General features: G+C 45.1%; 1 protein-coding gene across 1 annotated transcript; it reads left to right on the top strand.

Annotated features, from left to right (window-relative positions):
- The first annotated feature begins 243 nt into the window (after positions 1–243).
- On the top strand, positions 244–21,429 carry LOC124020901 (collagen alpha-1(II) chain-like). The gene is made up of 22 exons (XM_046336201.1): positions 244–332; positions 866–964; positions 1,170–1,277; positions 1,455–1,508; positions 1,806–1,859; positions 2,258–2,311; positions 2,471–2,524; positions 2,846–3,007; positions 3,240–3,293; positions 3,435–3,596; positions 3,762–3,869; positions 4,036–4,143; positions 4,364–4,417; positions 4,791–4,898; positions 5,361–5,414; positions 10,005–10,112; positions 10,262–10,315; positions 10,413–10,520; positions 10,861–11,266; positions 11,503–11,711; positions 12,068–12,310; positions 20,483–21,429. Exons 1-22 carry the CDS (start codon positions 258–260, stop codon positions 20,627–20,629), a joined length of 2,583 nt encoding a protein of 860 aa, XP_046192157.1. The 5' UTR covers positions 244–257; the 3' UTR covers positions 20,630–21,429.
- Positions 21,430–21,460: the final 31 nt, after the last annotated feature.

The following is a 21,460-nucleotide window of genomic DNA, read 5'->3' as shown; positions in this document are numbered from 1 at the left end:
GGATTGGACAGTAAGGAAGGTGGAAGAGGGGATTGGACAGTAAGGAAGGTGGAAGAGGGGATTGGACAGTAAGGAAGGTGGAAGAGGGGATTGGACAGTAAGGAAGGTGGAAGAGGGGATTGGACAGTAAGGAAGGTGGAAGAGGGGATTGGACAGTAAGGAAGGTGGAAGAGGGGATTGGACAGTAAGGAAGGTGGAGGGGATTGGACAGTAAGGAAGGTGGAAGAGGCGATTGAAACAGCCTGTCTGTTGTGTTGATGAAATGTGTTTGGTATTGTCATTCCCAGGGTATCGCTGGAGAGGGAGGGGCTGCTGGTCTCACAGGGCCAAGGGTAAGCCATCTTCATAGCTGATTTATCTATTCATTTGATGCCCATTTGAATACAACCCTCAATAAGGGAAAGTAACCCTGCCCCTATGCAGAGAAAATGCATCTTCCAACTGAAATCATAATCATATTGATATTTTTCAATACAGAGGTACAATTACCTAATACATAATGGAAACCTATCGTGTGGCAAAATGCAGTTTTTTTCCCAATGAGGTTTTGTTTGAGTTCAGTCCTAATCTTCAGTAAAATAAGGTTTGTAACTAGGGCACTGTGTTTTTGTTAATCCTGTCACATGACCTGGTCTTTATGTAAAGCTTTTTCATCAAACTGTCCCCTATTTTTTTAATGTCAGATGGTCCATCACCATCCTCAGACATTGCTTTCATTTTTGGTCTATTTCTCATTTCTGGAAAAAGCTTAAAATCCAAGTCATGTGATATGATAACCAAAACACAAGGCCCTGTTAATAACATACAGTGCTGTAAAGAAGTTGTTTGTAGCTGACCAGTGGGTGATTGTATGATTGTATCGTAGGGTGAGCGGGGCATCCCAGGAGAGAGAGGTGATGTGGGAACTAACGGACTACCGGGGCCCAAAGGTATTTCAGGAGGGCCAGGACCAGAGGGACCAAAGGTAAGTACTATAGCACATCACTTTCAAATATTGATTGATTTATTTTTGTCTTTATTCGTTCAGTCATTTAACCAGGTTGTCAAATGATATCTCTTCCACGATGGAGGCCTAATGCAGATTAACAATGTAATGATGGCCTCGTATATCCATGTTATTTCCCACAAACATGGTATGAGAGTTGTTTCTGTGTGTGTTCTTCCCCCAGGGGGAGTCTGGAACTAAAGGAACTGTTGGGGACATAGGAGCTGCAGGCCTGCAGGGGATGCCCGGGGAGAGGGGTATCCCTGGTTCTCCTGGTCCTAAAGGAGATGTGGTAAGTATCTGTGTTGGAGGGGAAAATATTACTTGGTTAAGTACACAAAGTACCTCCAGAGTCCAAGACACTAGAAGGAACTACAAGTTGTCACCCTTCAGAGTGGTGTATTCCATGTTTATAACTGGGTGGGTTCATTCTGCAGTCCTGTTCTGCTGACCCCTCTTCTCTCCTTAGGGTTCAGTTGGTGAGAAAGGAACCGAGGGTACTGCTGGAAATGACGGGCCCGGGGTGAGTGTTACCTTACACATACATGTATACACATACCTTTCTGAGTCACCTAAATTGATTACATCAAGGGTTTAAGCAAAAATAACATCTTAAAATGTCACCCATAACTAAATTCTGTTAGGTTCAAGTTGAATGATATGTCAAAATGTAGTGACGTCATCATAACCAGCTTTAGGCCCTGGGTTGAGTGGAGTCACCTTTTGATGCACCTTCTAGTTTCATTGGTTTCACAACCATAGTAAGTTGTTCACAGCAAGTTGTCCAATATTTGAAATCCTGTTTGTTTTTCATTTGAAGGGACTTCCTGGTCCAGTTGGACCAACAGGAGGCATTGGGCTCAATGGTGATAAGGTAAAGCACTCACTCACTCACTCACTCACTCACTCACTCACTCAAATGTATTCATGAGTGTATTCAAATGTATCCGTGCTTTTACACCTGCATTGCTTGCTGTTTGGGATTTTATGCTGGGTTTCTGTACAGCACATTGAGATATCAGCTGATGTACGAAGGGCTATATAAATACATTTGATTTGATGAAGGCCTCTTTACATCATCAGTTGTCACATAGTGCTTTAATAACAGTAACCCTGCCTAGACCCTAAAGGAGCATCCAGCATACAGTCACCAACAGCACTTAGACAGACAGACTAGATGAACATACACTGTAGCAGAGAACACCTCACCATATTAAGGCCTCAGTGCCTACCACAGATACCCAGACAATGTATTATATGTGTTTGTTTTAGGGAGAGTCCGGCCCTAAAGGGCCTCCTGGACGTCGAGGAGCGAGAGCAGTGGCCGTAAGTTCTGCGATTCATTTTGTTAAATTATTGACACACGTGAAATGCTGTAAGTTATATTGTGTACAATTGTCCCATAGTAAAAAAAGACAATTGCAATATACTGTTAATAGTTCTCATATACCTCTGTACTGACCTCTGACCCAACATCTGTTATAGGGAGCTTCTGGGGAGCCTGGTCCAACCGGTGCAGTAGGATTCCCTGGGTCTCCTGTGAGTGGCTTTCAAACAATGTGGGGATCTGTCACGCCCAATAGTGTCAGCTATGACAGGCGCCTTCCCTGTTGCCTTGTGTCCCTTGATGTTCTGTTAATTAGTCAACCTTGGCTTGGTATTGTTACAGGTGTTGTCTGAACAGATTGCGCTGCAAACATCCTCCTGTATAATGTTGAATCAAAATTTCATAATGGTCAAAGTTAGTAACCATTTCCATATAACCACATAGTAACTATACCCATGGTGAGACTTGGAAGTCGTTTTGCATGGCGATGAATCTGCCCAGTAATCATGGTCATTGTGTCCAACTCGTCGCAGGGTCCCGATGGGCAACCCGGGGTCAAAGGTGAACCAGGAGAGAGGGGTCAGAAGGGTGAGGCTGGAGCACAGGGACTCCAGGGAACAGCTGGTAAACTTGGTTCCCAGGGTCCTGATGGTGTGACTGGACTAAAGGGGGCCAGAGGAACACAAGGGGCCACGGTGAGTGAGGTGTACTGAGGGTGACGTATAAAGGCTGGGGCATTAATATTATCATATTATTATTATTATTATTATTATTCATTCATAGAAACACTTCCCCATGGTATTTACTGTAGAAATAGACCTGATCATGGCTACTCAGCACAGAGTAGGAATGCTTTTCCAGGGAATTCATTGAATATGTAGTACAGTATGTTGATATTTTCTGATAAGAATTTCATCTCATTTTCAGGATGGGTCTGGTTTCCCAGGATTCCCTGGGGGAGTTGGTCCAGCAGGCTCCGTTGTGAGTTAATCCTACTATCAACCAATCAAATCACTTTATACCTATGAAATCACCAATAAATTATTTCATAAACAATAGAACACAGAGCAATATAGTGAAATATGTTATTCGATTACTCACGTTGTCTTTCCACTCTTCCAGGGTGAGGTAGGGGTGCCTAGAGAAATTGGTACCCCAGGGAAGGCAGGTACTCCGGGACTTAGAGGCGAGAATGGAGGCCCTGGGCGTGTAGGAGAGAGGGGGGCCCCGGGCCCAGCAGGTGCCCCAGGAGACAAGGGAGAGCCTGGAGAGGATGGACCAGGGGTAAATATGAGAGAGTTACAGAAGTAAAAAATGTAGCTGTATCGTTCAGAGTGGTTTACAGAGCGAGACTTCTCTGCCACCCTCCATTACTCTATACTTCTTTTGCTAGACTAGGAAATATCTGAAGTTACCATTGGCCAATGGGATGGTCTTTGTTTCTGACAGGGCCCTGATGGGCCGGCGGGACCACCAGGTATCTCAGGACAGCGAGGTGTTGTGGGCATACCTGGAGTCAGAGGAGAGAGCGGGATGTTTGGGCCCCCCGGTACTGCTGTATGTATGGAACTCAAGTTCACATTCACCATTCATTTCTATAGCCTTGAGAGTAGTATCATTATACACTGAACAGAGTCCCAATCCAAGACTCAGTCAGATATACAGGACGCTCATACACTTTCCATTTGTGTCCTGACCAGTGATGTCACATTTATTTTCCCAGGGTGCACCCGGAAAATCACGTGCCCCCGGAACTCAGGGTGGCAAGGGTGCTGTCGGTGCAGTCGGGTTACCAGGGACAACCGGACCAAGAGGGGACCTTGGTCTTACGGTATGTGTTTCCACTTAATTGACCCATGACTGTTCTGTCTGTGGGTTCGTTGAACACATATCCATTAAAAACCAACTGTGGATTAAAACATATTCACATACACACCTTTCATTCATGTGGGAATTATAATAGTTCCCCTGAAAAGCAGGTCTTTACTGTAACAGAAGGATACTGTAATATACAGCACAGGTAAACTTAATGCAGCAATCTGTCTTTACAGGGGAATGCTGGGTCTGATGGGGTACCTGGCAAGGATGGACTTATAGGAGCCAGGGTAAGACACAACTACAGATGGACAAGAAACTTTATGGAAATGTATGATCAAACCATTTCACCAGAAAATGTGTCTGTCTGTCGTTCTGTTTCTGTCTGTCTGTCTGTCTGTCTGTCTGTCTGTCTGTCTGTCTGTCTGTCTGTCTGTCTGTCTGTCTGTCTGTCTGTCTGTCTGTCTGTCTGTCTGTCTGTCTGTCTGTCTGTCTGTCTGTCTGTCTGTCTGTCTGTCTGTCTGTCTGTCTGTCTGTCTGTCTGTCTGTCTGTCTGTCTGTCTGTCTGTCTGTCTGTCTGTCTGTCTGTCTGTCTGTCTGTCTGTCTGTCTGTCTGTCTGTCTGTCTGTCTGTCTGTCTGTCTGTCTGTCTGTCTGTCTGTAGGGAGATAGAGGGAATCCTGGTGCTGAGGGTCTTGCTGGAACTCCTGGGCTTCATGGCTCTGTTGGTCCAGTCGGCACCTCTGGAGTCCCTGGGAAGAGAGGAGACAATGTGAGTAATCTGGACTTTGCCACACCAACGTTCAGAGCCTTCTAGCCTTGAGACATGACTGTAGACCCTTATGGCGTTAGAGGTCATAGGAGTCTACAGTGTTCGAGGTCAAAACCCAGTACGAAAATGTCTGCACTCACTACTGTAACTCACTACTGTAACTCACTACTGTAACTCACTCTTGTAACTCACTACTGTAACTCACTACTGTAACTCACTACTGTAACTCACTCCTGTAACTCACTACTGTAACTCACTACTGTAACTCACTACTACTGTAACTCACTCCTGTCTTCTCTGGATAAGGGAGTCGGCTAAATGACTAAATGTAAAAATGTAACGTTTCAGGGTTAAGAGCTGTCATAATCTGAGTAGATGTGACCAGGTTGGTTGGTAGTAAACTCATCTCAGGTTGTTTGATTTGATTTCCCTTGACATTGCTTTTTTGTTTTTCAACACTAGGGTGCTAGAGGGCCTCCAGGACCCCAGGGACAATCAGGGATCCGGGGGAAGCTGGTAAGAACACCTCTCTTACATTTCCTATAAAATAAGTACACTACTAGTGGTAGTATTTTGCCTGTTGATGGAGTAGAGTACACTACTAGTGGTAGTAGTATGCCTGTTGATGAGGTAGAGTACACTACTAGTGGTAGTAGTATGCCTGTTGATGAGGTAGAGTACACTACTAGTGGTAGTAGTATGCCTGTTGATGAGGTAGAGTACACTACTAGTGGTAGTAGTATGCCTGTTGATGAGGTAGAGTACACTACTAGTGGTAGTAGTATGTCTGTTGATGAGGTAGAGTACACTACTAGTGGTAGTAGTATGCCTGTTGATGAGGTAGAGTACACTACTAGTGGTAGTAGTATGTCTGTTGATGAGGTAGAGTACACTACTAGTGGTAGTAGTATGCCGTTGATGAGGTAGAGTACACTACTAGTGGTAGTAGTATGCCTGTTGATGAGGTAGAGTACACTACTAGTGGTAGTAGTATGCCTGTTGATGAGGTAGAGTACACTACTAGTGGTAGTAGTATGCCTGTTGATGAGGTAGAGTACACTACTAGTGGTAGTAGTATGCCTGTTGATGAGGTAGAGTACACTACTAGTGGTAGTAGTATGCCTGTTGATGAGGTAGAGTACACTACTAGTGGTAGTAGTATGCCTGTTGATGAGGTAGAGTACACTACTAGTGGTAGTATTATGCCTGTTGATGAAGTAGAGTACACTACTAGTGGTAGTAGTATGCCTGTTGATGAGGTAGAGTACACTACTAGTGGTAGTAGTATGCCTGTTGATGAGGTAGAGTACACTACTAGTGGTAGTAGTATGCCTGTTGATGAGGTAGAGTACACTACTAGTGGTAGTAGTATGCCTGTTGATGAGGTAGAGTACACTACTAGTGGTAGTAGTATGCCTGTTGATGAGGTAGAGTACACTACTAGTGGTAGTAGTATGCCTGTTGATGAGGTAGAGTACACTACTAGTGGTAGTAGTATGCCTGTTGATGAGGTAGAGTACACTACTAGTGGTAGTAGTATGCCTGTTGATGAGGTAGAGTACACTACTAGTGGTAGTAGTATGCCTGTTGATGAAGTAGAGTACACTACTAGTGGTAGTAGTATGCCTGTTGATGAAGTAGAGTACACTACTAGTGGTAGTAGTATGCCTGTTGATGAAGTAGAGTACACTACTAGTGGTAGTATTATGCCTGTTGATGAAGTAGAGTACACTACTAGTGGTAGTAGTATGCCTGTTGATGAAGTAGAGTACACTACTAGTGGTAGTAGTATGCCTGTTGATGAAGTAGAGTACACTACTAGTGGTAGTATTATGCCTGTTGATGAAGTAGAGTACACTACTAGTGGTAGTAGTATGCCTGTTGATGAGGTAGAGTACACTACTAGTGGTAGTAGTATGCCTGTTGATGAGGTAGAGTACACTACTAGTGGTAGTAGTATGCCTGTTGATGAAGTAGAGTACACTACTAGTGGTAGTATTATGCCTGTTGATGAAGTAGAGTACACTACTAGTGGTAGTAGTATGCCTGTTGATGAAGTAGAGTACACTACTAGTGGTAGTAGTATGCCTGTTGATGAAGTAGAGTACACTACTAGTGGTAGTATTATGCCTGTTGATGAAGTAGAGTACACTACTAGTGGTAGTAGTATGCCTGTTGATGAGGTAGAGTACACTACTAGTGGTAGTAGTATGCCTGTTGATGAGGTAGAGTACACTACTAGTGGTAGTAGTATGCCTGTTGATGAAGTAGAGTACACTACTAGTTGTAGTAGTATGCCTGTTGATGAGGTAGAGTACACTACTAGTGGTAGTAGTATGCCTGTTGATGAAGTAGAGTACACTACTAGTGGTATGAATAGCATCGAAACAGTTGAATAACATTGCACTTCCAAGGCTTTGTGCGGTTCAGACAGCTGCTTGCTGATTGCCCGTGGTTCTAACCTACCCAACCAGTTCGAATACAATGGGAAGCCCGTTCCAAGTTTTGTCGCATGCAGTGAAAAGTCTGTCTTGCAAACTCAACAGTGCAATAATCAATAACAATGTATTACTAGGGAAAAAACACACACTGGAAATAAGAATAACAAATATGATATACACAATAAAGTAAGTAAGCTATCTCTACTGTATACAGGAAATATTTAAAAAGTCAGTGAGTGTGAGTGTGTGTTGGAGTGACAGTGAGTGTGAGTGTGTGTTGGAGTGACAGTGAGTGTGAGTGTGTGTTGGAGTGACAGTGAGTGTGAGTGTGTGTTGGAGTGACAGTGAGTGTGTGTTGGAGTGACAGTGAGTGTGAGTGTGTGTTGGAGTGACAGTGAGTGTGAGTTGGAGTGACAGTGAGTGTGAGTGTGTGTTGGAGTGACAGTGAGTGTGAGTGTGTGTTGGAGTGACAGTGAGTGTGAGTGTGTGTTGGAGTGACAGTGAGTGTGAGTGTGTGTTGGAGTGACAGTGAGTGTGAGTGTGTGTTGGAGTGACAGTGAGTGTGAGTGTGTGTTGGAGTGACAGTGAGTGTGAGTGTGTGTTGGAGTGACAGTGAGTGTGTGTTGGAGTGACAGTGAGTGTGAGTGTGTGTTGGAGTGACAGTGAGTGTGAGTTGGAGTGACAGTGAGTGTGAGTGTGTGTTGGAGTGACAGTGAGTGTGAGTGTGTGTTGGAGTGACAGTGAGTGTGAGTGTGTGTTGGAGTGACAGTGAGTGTGAGTGTGTGTTGGAGTGACAGTGAGTGTGAGTGTGTGTTGGAGTGACAGTGAGTGTGAGTGTGTGTTGGAGTGACAGTGAGTGTGAGTGTGTGTTGGAGTGACAGTGAGTGTGAGTGTGTGTTGGAGTGACAGTGAGTGTGAGTGTGTGTTGGAGTGACAGTGAGTGTGAGTGTGTGTTGGAGTGACAGTGAGTGTGAGTGTGTGTTGGAGTGACAGTGAGTGTGAGTGTGTGTTGGAGTGACAGTGAGTGTGAGTGTGTGTTGGAGTGACAGTGAGTGTGAGTGTGTGTTGGAGTGACAGTGAGTGTGAGTGTGTGTTGGAGTGACAGTGAGTGTGAGTGTGTGTTGGAGTGACAGTGAGTGTGAGTGTGAGTGTGTGTTGGAGTGACAGTGAGTGTGAGTGTGTGTTGGAGTGACAGTGAGTGTGAGTGTGTGTTGGAGTGACAGTGAGTGTGAGTGTGTGTTGGAGTGACAGTGAGTGTGAGTGTGTGTTGGAGTGACAGTGAGTGTGAGTGTGTGTTGGAATGAGTGTGAGTGTGTGTTGGAGTGACAGTGAGTGTGAGTGTGTGTTGGAGTGACAGTGAGTGTGAGTGTGTGTTGGAGTGACAGTGAGTGTGAGTGTGTGTTGGAGTGACAGTGAGTGTGAGTGTGTGTTGGAGTGACAGTGAGTGTGAGTGTGTGTTGGAGTGACAGTGAGTGTGAGTGTGTGTTGGAGTGACAGTGAGTGTGAGTGTGTGTTGGAGTGACAGTGAGTGTGAGTGTGTGTTGGAATGAGTGTGAGTGTGTGTTGGAGTTACAGTGAGTGTGAGTGTGTGTTAGAGTGACAGTGAGTGTGAGTGTGTGTTGGAGTGACAGTGAGTGTGAGTGTGTGTTGGAGTGACAGTGAGTGTGAGTGTGTGTTGGAGTGACAGTGAGTGTGAGTGTGTGTTGGAGTGACAGTGAGTGTGAGTGTGTGTTGGAGTGACAGTGAGTGTGAGTGTGTGTTGGAGTGACAGTGAGTGTGAGTGTGTGTTGGAGTGACAGTGAGTGTGAGTGTGTGTTGGAGTGACAGTGAGTGTGAGTGTGTGTTGGAGTGACAGTGAGTGTGAGTGTGTGTTGGAGTGACAGTGAGTGTGAGTGTGTGTTGGAGTGACAGTGAGTGTGAGTGTGTGTTGGAGTGACAGTGAGTGTGAGTGTGTGTTGGAGTGACAGTGAGTGTGAGTGTGTGTTGGAGTGACAGTGAGTGTGAGTGTGTGTTGGAGTGACAGTGAGTGTGAGTGTGTGTTGGAGTGACAGTGAGTGTGAGTGTGTGTTGGAGTGACAGTGAGTGTGAGTGTGTGTTGGAGTGACAGTGAGTGTGAGTGTGTCAGACAGTGGAAAGATTGAAATAAAAGGTCAATAAAGATACAGAGTTAACTCAGATTGTCTGTGTAGCTATTTTGTTAGCTATTTATCAGTCGTATTGTTTGGGGATAGAAGCTGTTCAAGAGCCTGTTGGTTTCAGACTTGATGCACCAGTGTCTCTTGCCGTGCGGCAGCAGAGAAGTCGTAGTAGTAGCCATAGTAGTAGCCATAGTCTATGGCTTGGGGGGTTGGAGTCATTGACGACTTGATCGCCCATCAACAGGCAGTGAAGTATACTAAAGAGCCTGTGAGAGGGTTCTGTGCCTACAGAACCGCTATCATGATATGCCTTGCTCATATCGATATCAATATCAAACGATATCGAAATCATATTGAATTCTCAATATTGGTGTCCAGCATTAACATGAACCTATGCTACTGACACAGGAACCTGTATCTATTGACAGACCAGTAAACCCATGTTGTATTAGTCTCAATGAGTGTTGATCTGGATAAATCTGCTCACAGTAATTTACAGCAAATGTTTATGTTTTTTTTTATCCTAGGGGCCTCAAGGGCCACAGGGAGACAGGGGAGCCAAAGGAGACCAAGGAGAGAGAGGGCAGAAAGGGCACAGAGGCTTCACTGGATTGCAAGGCTTACCTGGGACAACTGTGAGTAAAAACTGCCCAAGCACCATTAAAAGGCATAATCTGTCATTTAATTTATGGAAAATCTTATTAACTTGGCAAAATCAATGAAATGCTTTTATTATTAATTATGTCAGCCAATAACAGGTTAATCAATGGCCTTCTGTTTGTAGGGACAATCTGGGGATGTTGGAGCTCGAGGAATTGTAGGACCTACTGGACACAGAGTAAGTACACTGAATAAGCTGTCAATGCCTCAGTATAATGGTCCATTTGTGTGTGTTGTTTGTTTCCCTTTATAAATCCTATTGTGTTTCTCATCAGGGGCCCCCTGGTGTGGTTGGCCCCGCAGGAGGTGATGGACAAATCGGGCTGACCGGGCCCATGGGATCTCCTGGATCAAGAGGAACCAGTGGAGACATCGGACCTCAGGTGAGACGTTAGAGACTAGTGGTTCTGTTGTCATTATGCTGGTTGGATGCGCTATGACTTTCAAATGGATGTCAGAACAAACCAAGCTTTGGGTGTTGATAAATTGCTTCTCCAATAGAATTGCTTGTTAGATTAAGCACACAAATAAGTCATACCTGTGACACATTCAGTGTTTCTAAAGCAAATAAGTCATACCTGTGACACATTCAGTGTTTCTAATGCAAATAAGTCATACCTGTGACACATTCAGTGTTTCTAAAGCAAAGAAAGTCAACAAGCAGACATGGCATATCAAAGGACAGTAACATACCTGTTTCTTGACTTCTCTCCTCTTTCCCAGGGGCCTCCTGGGGATGCTGGTCCCCCTGGTCCCCCAGGGACGCCTGGCCCTCCCACTGCTGGGGCTGATATGTTCGGCTTCAGCAGCTCCTTTGACTACGACTACGGCGAGGACCAGGATGGACCACCTCCACCCCCAGAGTTTAACGGGGATGAATCAGCCCCCCCTCAACCTCCTCCAGAGTCCAACTGGGACGACTCTGGCCCCCATCCCCCTCCAGAGTTCAACGACGATGAGGCGCGTCCCAATAATGCCTCCACCATCCTCGGGGCAGACCAGAGCGTCCAGATCACGCTGAAGAGCCTCAGTGGAAACCTGCAGAACATGAAGTGTCCCGATGGCAGCCAGGCCAACCCCGCCAAAACCTGCCAGGACATCAAGCAGTGCCACCCCCTTAAAAAGACCGGTAGGTCCACTTTTCACCACAGATTGTTTTCTTCTCTTGTTTTTAACTGCTTTTTGTCTTGCCTATTCTTTACTTAAGCTTTTGATTTGCTGCGACGTAGTTAGGGTGTTATAGATGAATTAATGGATGGATATACTCGTTAGGTGATATTAACTTTATTGACAAGTGGAGTCCGTGTGTCTAATGGATGATGAGGTAGCTGATATGTATCTACTTTATGATCTGATACTTGGTCTTTCCATATCCAGGAGACTACTGGCTGGACCCCAACCAGGGCAGTACCAAGGATGTTATCAAGGTGTTCTGCAACATGGAGACTGGTGAGACCTGCATCTCAGCCCACCCCATCTCAGCCAGCATCCCTCGCAAAACATGGTGGACCAAATCCACTCCCACTGCCAGCAAACCTGTCTGGTTTGGAGCAAATATGAATGGAGGAACTAAAGTGAGTATATAAAATATACCCGATGTCTATTCAATGAACGCAAGTAGTATATAGAGGATAACTTTACACTGTGGATACCTCTAAAGCGGCCAACTGCTTCTATGAATAAACCAGCTACCATACTGTAGAATAAATTCACCAAGCACAATACTGCTTTAAAAACATACATCCTCTGCTGCCTTGATTATATAGCAATGGAAGACTTCTTTCTGTCAGAAAAATAGCTGGAGATGTTTGTGAAAAACTGTTACACTTCCAGGTGTATTTCTCTAACATTGATGTAAAAACTGAAATGCTAATTATTGTACAATAGTGTCCCTGTGAAATACTTTTTTTCAATAAACTTCTGATTCCAGTTTAGCTACGGCAACAAGGAGGAGCTGCCCAACGCCGTAACCATTCAGATTAGGCTGATCCGCCTGCTTTCTAAGGAGGGCGTCCAGAATGTCACCTACCACTGCAAGAACAGCGTGGCCGTGAATGACGGAGCCACAGGCAACCTGAAGAAGGCTCTGATCCTCAAGGGCTCCAATGGACAGGAGGTCAAGGTTCAGGGCAACTCCCGCCTCAGATACACTGTCCTGGAGGATGGCTGCTCCGTAAGTCACCTAACTACCTACCTACAGTACCTACCTACCTATACCTGCAGTACAGTATGCCTACCTACCTATACCTGCCTGCCCGCCTACCTACCTATACCTACTTCTACCTACAGTATACCTACCTACCTAACTTCCTACCTACCTACCTACCTACCTACCTATACTACCGGTCAAAAGTTTTAGAACAGCTACTCATTCAAGGGTTTTCTTAAATTTTTTATGAGTATCTACATTGCAGAATAATAGTGAAGACATCAAAACTATGAAATAACACACATGGAATCATGTTGTAACCAAAAAAGTGTTAAATAGCCACCCTTTGCCTTGATGACAGCGTTGCACACTCTTGGCATTCTCTCAACCAGCATCACGAGAGAGTCACCTGGAATGCATTTCAATTAATAGGTGTGCCATGTTAAAAGATAATTTGTGGAATTTCTTTCCTTCTTAATGAGTTTGAGCCAATCAGTTGTGTTGTGACAAGGTAGGGTTGACTCTCATGAGGATCGACACAGGAAAGGAAGACCCAGAGTTAGGGGGGTAGACAGAAGATAGCCCTGTTTGGTAAAATACCAAGTCAATATTATGGCAAGAACAGCTCAAATAAGCAAAGAGAAATGACAGTTCATCATTACTTTAAGACATGAATTTCAGACAATACGGAACATTTTAAGAACTTCAAATGTTTTTTAAGTGCGTCGTAAAAACTATCAAGCGCTATGATGAAACTGGCTCTCATGAGGATCTCCACAGGAATGGAAGACCCAGAGTTACTTCTGCTGCAGAGGATAAGTTCATTAGAGTTACCAACCACAGAAATTGAAGCCCAAATACATGCTTCATAGAGTTCAAGTAACAGACACATCTCAACATCAACTGTTCAGAGGAGACTGTGTGAATCAGTCCTTCATGGTCAAATTACTGCAAAGAAACCCCTACTAAAAACACCAGTAATAAGAAAAGACTTGCTTGGTCCAAGAAACATAAGCAATGGACATTAGACCGGTGGAAACTTGTCCTTTGGTTGGGAGTGCAAATTTGAGATTTTTGGTTCCAACAGCTGTATCATTGTGAGATGCAGGTGAACAGATCTCCACATATGTTTTTACCTTTATTTAACTAGGCAAGTCAGTTAAGAACAAATTCTTATTTTCAATGACGACCTAGGAACAGTGGGTTAACTGCCTGTTCAGGCATATATGTATCTTGTCAGCTCGGGGATTTGAACTGGCAACCTTCCGGTTAATAGTCCAACGCTCTAACAACTAGGCTGCCCTGCCGCCCAATGTATTTCCCACCGTAAAGCATGGAGGAGGAGGTGTTATGGTGTGGGGGTGCTTTTCTGGTGACACTGTCTGTGATTTATTTAGAATATAAGTCACACCTAACCAGCATGGCTACCACAGCATTCTACAGTGATACGCCATCGCATCTGGTTTGGGCTTAGTGGGACTATCATTTGTTTTTCAACAGGGCTATGACCCAACACACCTCCAGGCTGTGTAAGGGCAATTTTACCAAGAAGTAGAGTGATGGAGTGCTGCATCAGATAACCTGGCCTCCACAATCACTCAACCTCAATCAAATTGAGATGGTTTTGGATGAGTCGGACCGTAGAGTGAAAGAAAAGCAGCTACAAGTGCTCAGCATATATGGGAACTCATTGAAGACTGGTGGAAAAGCATTCCAGGTGAAGCTGGTTGAGAGAATGCCAAGAGTGTGCAAAGCTGTCATAAAGGCAAAGATTGGCTATTTGGAGAATCTCAAATCTCAAATATATTTTTATTTGTGTAACACTTTTTTTGGTACTACATGTTTCTATATGTGTTATTTCATAGTTTTGACGTCTTCAGTATTATTCTACAATGTAGAAAACAGTAAAATAAAGAAAAACCCTTGAATGGGTAGGTGTTCTAAAACTTTTGACCAGTGGTGTACTTCTACCTACAGTATGCCTACTGTACCTACCTACACCTACTTTTACCTACAGGATACCTACCTATACCTACTTATACCTACAGTATTTCTACCTACACTATACCTACCTATCAATACCTACTTCTACCTACAGTATACCTACCTACCTGCCTGCCTACCTACCTACCTACCTATACCTACATCTACAAAAAGTATGTGGACACCTGCTCGTTGAACATCTCATTCCAAAATCCTGGGCATTAATATGGAGTTGGTCCCCCTTTGCTGCTATAACAGCCTCCACTCTTTTGGGAAGGCTTTCCACGATATTGGAACATCACTGCGGGGACTTGCTTCCATTCAGCCACGAGAGCATTAGTGAGGTTGGGTGCTGGTGTTGGGCGATTAGGCCTGGCTCGCAGTCGACGTTCCAATTCATCCCAAAGGTGTTTGATAGGGTTGAGGTCAGGGATCTGTGCAGGCCAGTCAGGTTCTTCCACACCGATCTCGACAAACCATTTCTGTATGGACCTTGCTTTGTGCACAGGGGCATTGTCATGCTGAAACAGTAAAGGGCCTTCCCCATACTGTTGCCAAGAAGTTGTAAGCACAGAATTGTCTAGAATGTCTGTGTATACTATAGTGTTGAGATTTCCCTTCACTGGAACTAAAAGGCCTAGCCCAAACCATGAAAAACAGCCCGAGACCATTATTTTCCCTCCACCAAACATTACAGTTGGCACTATGCATTGGGGCAGGTAGTGCGCTCCTGGCATCCACCAAACCCAGATTCGTCCGTCGGACTGCTCCAGAGTCCAATGGCGGTGAGCTTTACACCACTCCAGCCGACGCTTGGCATTGCGCATGGTGATCTCAGGCTTATGTGCGGCTGCTAGGCCATGGAAACCCATTTCATGAAGCTGCCAACGAACAGTTATTGTGCTGACATTGCTTTCAGAGGCAGTTTGAGTGTTTCAACCGAGGACAGACAATTTTTACGCGTTACGCGCTTCAGCACTCGGCAGTCCCGTTCTGTAAGTTTGTTTGGCCTACCACTTCATGGCGCCGACTGAGATGGCCGCCTCGCTTCGCGTTCCTAGGAAACTATGCAGTTTTTTGTTTTTTTACGTGTTATTTCTTACATTAGTACCCCAGGTCATCTTAGGTTTCATTACATACAGTCGAGAAGAACTACTGAATATAAGATCAGCGTCAACTCACCATCAGTACGACCAAGAATATGTTTTCCGCGACGCGGATCCTGTGTTCTGCCTTACAAACAGGACAACGGAATGGATCGCATGCAGCGACCCAAGGAAACGACTCCGAAAAAGAGGGAAACGCGGCGGTGTTCTGGTCAGACTCCGAAAAAGGGCACATCGCGCACCACTTCCCAGTATTCTTCTTGCCAATGTCCAGTCTCTCGACAACAAGGTTGATGAAATCCGAGCAAGGGTGGCATTCCAGAGGGACATCAGAGACTGCAACGTTCTCTGCTTTACGGAGACATGGCTTACTGGGAAAACGCTATCCAGGGCGGTACAGCCAACGGGTTTCTCCACGCATCGCGCCGACAGAAACAAACATCTATCTGGTAAGAAGAGTGGAGGGGGCGTATGCCTCATGACTAACGGGACATGGTGTGATGAAGGAAACATACAGGAACTCAAATCCTTCTGTTCACCTGATTTAGAATTCCTCACAATCAAATGTAGACCGCATTATCTTCCAAGAGAATTCTCTTCGATTATAATCACAGCCGTATATATCCCCCCAAGCAGACACATCAATGGCTCTGAACGAACTTTATTTAACTCTTTGCAAACTGGAAAACATTTATCCGGAGGCTGCATTCATTGTAGCTGGGGATTTTAACAAAGCCAATCTGAAAACAAGACTCCCTAAATTTTATCAGCATATCGATTACGCAACCAGGGGTGGTAAAACCTTGGATCATTGTTACTCTAACTTCCGCGACGCATATAAGGCCCTGCCCCGCCCCCCTTTCGGAAAAGCTGACCACGACTCCATTTTGCTGATCCCTGCCTACAGACAGAAATTAAAACAAGAGGCTCCCACGCTGAGGTCTGTCCAACGCTGGTCAGACCAAGCTGACTCTACACTCCAAGACTGCTTCCATCACGTGGACTGGGACATGTTTCGTATTGCGTCAGATGGGAATATTGACGAATACGCTGATTCGGTGTGCGAGTTCATTAGAACGTGCGTCGAAGATGTCGTTCCCATAGCAACGATAAAAACATTCCCTAACCAGAAACCGTGGATTGATGGCAGCATTCGCGTGAAACTGAAAGCGCGAACCACTGCTTTTAATCAGGGCAAGGTGTCTGGCAACATGACTGAATACAAACAGTGCAGCTATTCCCTCCGTAAGGCTATCAAACAAGCTAAGCGTCAGTACAGAGACAAAGTGGAATCTCAATTCAATGGCTCAGACACAAGAGGCATGTGGCAGGGTCTACAGTCAATCACGGACTACAAGATGAAATCCAGCCCAGTCACGGACCAGGATGTCTTGCTCCCAGGCAGACTAAATAACTTTTTTGCCCGCTTTGAGGACAATACAGTGCCACTGACACGGCCTGCAACGGAAACATGCAGTCTCTCCTTCACTGCAGCCGAGGTGAGTAAGACATTTAAACGTGTTAACCCTCGCAAGGCTGCAGGCCCAGACGGCATCCCCAGCCGCGCCCTCCGAGCATGCGCAGACCAGCTGGCCGGTGTGTTTACGGACATATTCAATCAATCCCTATACCAGTCTGCTGTTCCCACATGCTTCAAGAGGGCCACCATTGTTCCTGTTCCCAAGAAAGCTAAGGTAACTGAGCTAAACGACTACCGCCCCGTAGCACTCACTTCCGTCATCATGAAGTGCTTTGAGAGACTAGTCAAGGACCATATCACCTCCACCCTACCTGACACCCTAGACCCACTCCAATTTGCTTACCGCCCAAATAGGTCCACAGACGATGCAATCTCAACCACACTGCACACTGCCCTAACCCACCTGGACAAGAGGAATACCTATGTGAGAATGCTGTTCATCGACTACAGCTCGGCATTCAACACCATAGTACCCTCCAAGCTCGTCATCAAGCTCGAGACCCTGGGTCTCGACCCCGCCCTGTGCAACTGGGTACTGGACTTCCTGACGGGCCGCCCCCAGGTGGTGAGGGTAGGCAACAACATCTCCTCCCCGCTGATCCTCAACACGGGGGCCCCACAAGGGTGCGTTCTGAGCCCTCTCCTGTACTCCCTGTTCACCCACGACTGCGTGGCCACGCACGCCTCCAACTCAATCATCAAGTTTGCGGACGACACAACAGTGGTAGGCTTGATTACCAACAACGACGAGACGGCCTACAGGGAGGAGGTGAGGGCCCTTGGAGTGTGGTGTCAGGAAAATAACCTCACACTCAACGTCAACAAAACTAAGGAGATGATTGTGGACTTCAGGAAACAGCAGAGGGAACACCCCCTATCCACATCGATGGAACAGTAGTGGAGAGGGTAGCTAGTTTTAAGTTCCTCGGCATACACATCACAGACAAACTGAATTGGTCCACTCACACTGACAGCGTCGTGAAGAAGGCGCAGCAGCGCCTATTCAACCTCAGGAGGCTGAAGAAATTTGGCTTGTCACCAAAAGCACTCACAAACTTCTACAGATGCACAATCGAGAGCATCCTGGCGGGCTGTATCACCGCCTGGTACGGCAACTGCTCCGCCCTCAACCGTAAGGCTCTCCAGAGGGTAGTGAGGACTGCACAACGCATCACCGGGGGCAAACTACCTGCCCTCCAGGACACCTACACCACCCGTTGTTACAGGAAGGCCATAAAGATCATCAAGGACATCAACCACCCGAACCACTGCCTGTTCACCCCGCTATCATCCAGAAGGCGAGGTCAGTACAGGTGCATCAAAGCTGGGACCGAGAGACTGAAAAACAGCTTCTATCTCAAGGCCATCAGACTGTTAAATAGCCACCACTAACATTGAGTGGCTGCTGCCAACACACTGTCATTGACACTGACCCAACTCCAGCCATTTTAATAATGGAAATTGATGGGAAATGATGTAAATATATCACTAGCCACTTTAAACAATGCTACCTTATATAATGTTACTTACCCTACATTATTCATCTCATATGCATATGTATATACTGTACTCTACAACATCGACTGCATCCTTATGTAACACATGTATCACTAGCCACTTTAACTATGCCACTTTGTTTACTTTGCCTACACACTCATCTCATATGTATATACTGTACTCGATACCATCTACTGTATGCTGCTCTGTACCATCACTCATTCATATATCCTTATGTACATGTTCCTTATCCCCTTACACTGTGTATAAGACAGTAGTTTTGGAATTGTTAGTTAGATTACTTGTTGGTTATCACTGCATTGTCGGAACTAGAAGCACAAGCATTTCGCTACACTCGCATTAACATCTGCTAACCATGTGTATGTGACAAATAAAATTTGATTTGATTTGATTTGAGCCGTTGTTGCTCCTAGACGTTTTCACTTCACAATAACAGCACTTAAAGTTGACCGGGGGAGCTCTATCAAGGCAGAAATTGGATGAGCTGACTTGTCAGAAAGGTGGTGCCATGTTGAAAGTCACTGAGCTCTTCAGTAAGTCCATTCTGCTGCCAATGTTTGTCTATGGAGATTGCATGGCTCTGTCCTCGATTTTATACACCTGTCAGCAATGGGTTTGGCTGAAATAGCCGAATCCACAAATTTGAAGGGGTGTTCACATACTTATGTATATAGTGCACCTACCTACTTACTATGGCTGTTGCGGTGGCCCTATTACCGCCACACCGGCAGTCATGACAGCAGTAAAATTCAGCTTGACTGTTGAGTCATGGTAATATTCTCTTATGCACTCTGGACATGCATTAGGAGTACCCAACTCGCTAACTATCATCACGTCCTAATCGCTAATGGCCTGGTACTCAGGGCTCTATTGTCCCTCCATCAGATCCTAATGGTCTGGTACTCAGGGCTCTATTGTCTCTCCATCAGGTTCTAATGGTCTGGTACTCAGGGCTCTATTGTCCCTCCATCAGATCCTAATGGTCTGGTACTCAGGGTTCTATTGTCTCTCCATCAGGTCCTAATGGTCTGGTACTCAGGGCTCTATTGTCCCTGCATAATGTCCTAATGGTCTGGTACTCAGGGCTCTAATGTCCCTCCATAAGGTCGTAATGGTCTGGTACTCAGGGCTCTATTGTCCCTCCATCAGGTCCTAATGGTCTGGTACTCAGGGCACTAATGTCCCTCCATAAGGTCCTAATGGTCTGGTACTCAGGGCTCTAATGTCCCTCCATAAGGTCCTAATGGTCTGGTACTCAGGGCTCTATTGTCCCTCCATCAGGTTCTAATGGTCTGGTACTCAGGGCTCTATTGTCCATCCATCAGGTCCTAATTGTCTGGTACTCAGGGCTCTATTGTCCCTCCATCAGGTCCTAATGGTCTGGTACTCAGGGCTCTAATGTCCCTCCATAAGGTCCTAATGGTCTGGTACTCAGGGCTCTATTGTCCCTCCATCAGGTCCTAATGGTCTGGTACTCAGGGCTCTATTGTCCATCCATCAGGTCCTAATTGTCTGGTACTCAGGGCTCTATTGTCCATCCATCAGGTCCTAATTGTCTGGTACTCAGGGCTCTATTGTCCCTCCAACCACTCTGACATTAATGCAAATGCATCGAAAATCACATTAAAAAAAATATAAAAACAGTATGTGTTTTTAAAACTCACCACTCGGTGATTGAAAAAATGTCATGATCGCCACAGCCCTACTACCCATCTATACCTACCTGCCTGCCTACCTGCCCCCACCCAACCATCCACCTACATGCGTTGTTGAATGTTTGAATCAGGTGTGCCAAAGTTGGTCTGGGAAGTGGGAACAAAAGCCCACCCACCCTGTCTTTTAGTATTTAGTATTGTACAATGAACTAGTGCTAAAGTAGCAGCTACTCTTCCTGGGGTCCAAACATCATATAATACAGAACATTAAGAGACATCACAAGGACAGAACTACATACATTTACAATAAGTATACAAGCTTTCATACATGTATGCCTTCATCATCATCTGATTATGTGGTTCTGTCCTATTGTTTACTTGTTTATGTTGTATAGGACAATGAGTTGAATTCAGAGGTATAGCTACAGTATGTCTTCTTCTCCTGTGTCTGCAGAAATCGAATGGAGACTGGGGCAAGACTGTGATTGAGTACAGAACTCAGACGCCAGCCAGACTACCTATCGTAGACTTGGCCCCCATGGACATAGGCAAGGAGGATCAGGAGTTTGGCCTGGACATCGGCCCTGTGTGTTTCTCCTAAACCCAGCACACATGGGACGGATGGATGGATTTATTTAACCTTATGAGGAGTGATTTTTTTTAGAACGCCATCCTCAATCCTGTTCCAAGAGGCAATCTGGATTTCAGACAACAAAACAGCACTCACTTTTAAGTTACATCCTTAAAGAATCAATGGCTATATATCACTCATTTAAATGATTGCCCCTCGAAGAATTAGGTTTCAGTTCGATAACTAATAATGAACAACAACCCCTTGTGATGTCATCCATTAGAATCGGTAGGAATGTTGTTGTCCATTCTCCTCCAAAGGGTTAAACATTCCCAAGACTCTTGGACTACCTGCTGAAGCAATCAGCTTTGTACATAAAGGCAGGGCGGAGAAACTACAGTGCTACTAAAATATTTATTGCTTCTTTCCAAGAAACAACTAAAGTTGTTAGTGCAATGGTGCTGGTAGTAATTACTGTTGAGGAATGCAGGTGAATTGTATTAAGAAGATTGTATCATAATGGTGTTTCAGGGCCTGAAGGTTTCAGCTTGTTGAAAACATGACAATTCATGGAGCTTAAGTGTCAGTGTTGTACGACGTTCCATCATACATTTCTTTACCAGTTTCTCAGTGAATGCCACTAAATAGATATACTGGCACTTGATGTAGAGACAAAACAACAACAATTGTATTCCTTTTTCTAATGTAAATGCAACATAAGAATGTCAACACGTTTATTATGCCTGTTTATTACTGATATTATGATATTTTCTTCTGTCGACTGATGGTGTTACACCCAATAAAATGAATCTCGTGCCCTTTTCAGTCAATCTGGTTTAAGGTTCAGGTCAAGATGAATAA

This window comes from Oncorhynchus gorbuscha, unplaced genomic scaffold (genome assembly GCF_021184085.1).
Source record: "Oncorhynchus gorbuscha isolate QuinsamMale2020 ecotype Even-year unplaced genomic scaffold, OgorEven_v1.0 Un_scaffold_981, whole genome shotgun sequence".
In the NCBI taxonomy this organism is placed as follows: Eukaryota; Metazoa; Chordata; class Actinopteri; order Salmoniformes; family Salmonidae; genus Oncorhynchus; species Oncorhynchus gorbuscha.
Note: the sequence above shows the minus strand (reverse complement) of the source record. Positions and strands in the feature narration are given on the sequence as shown.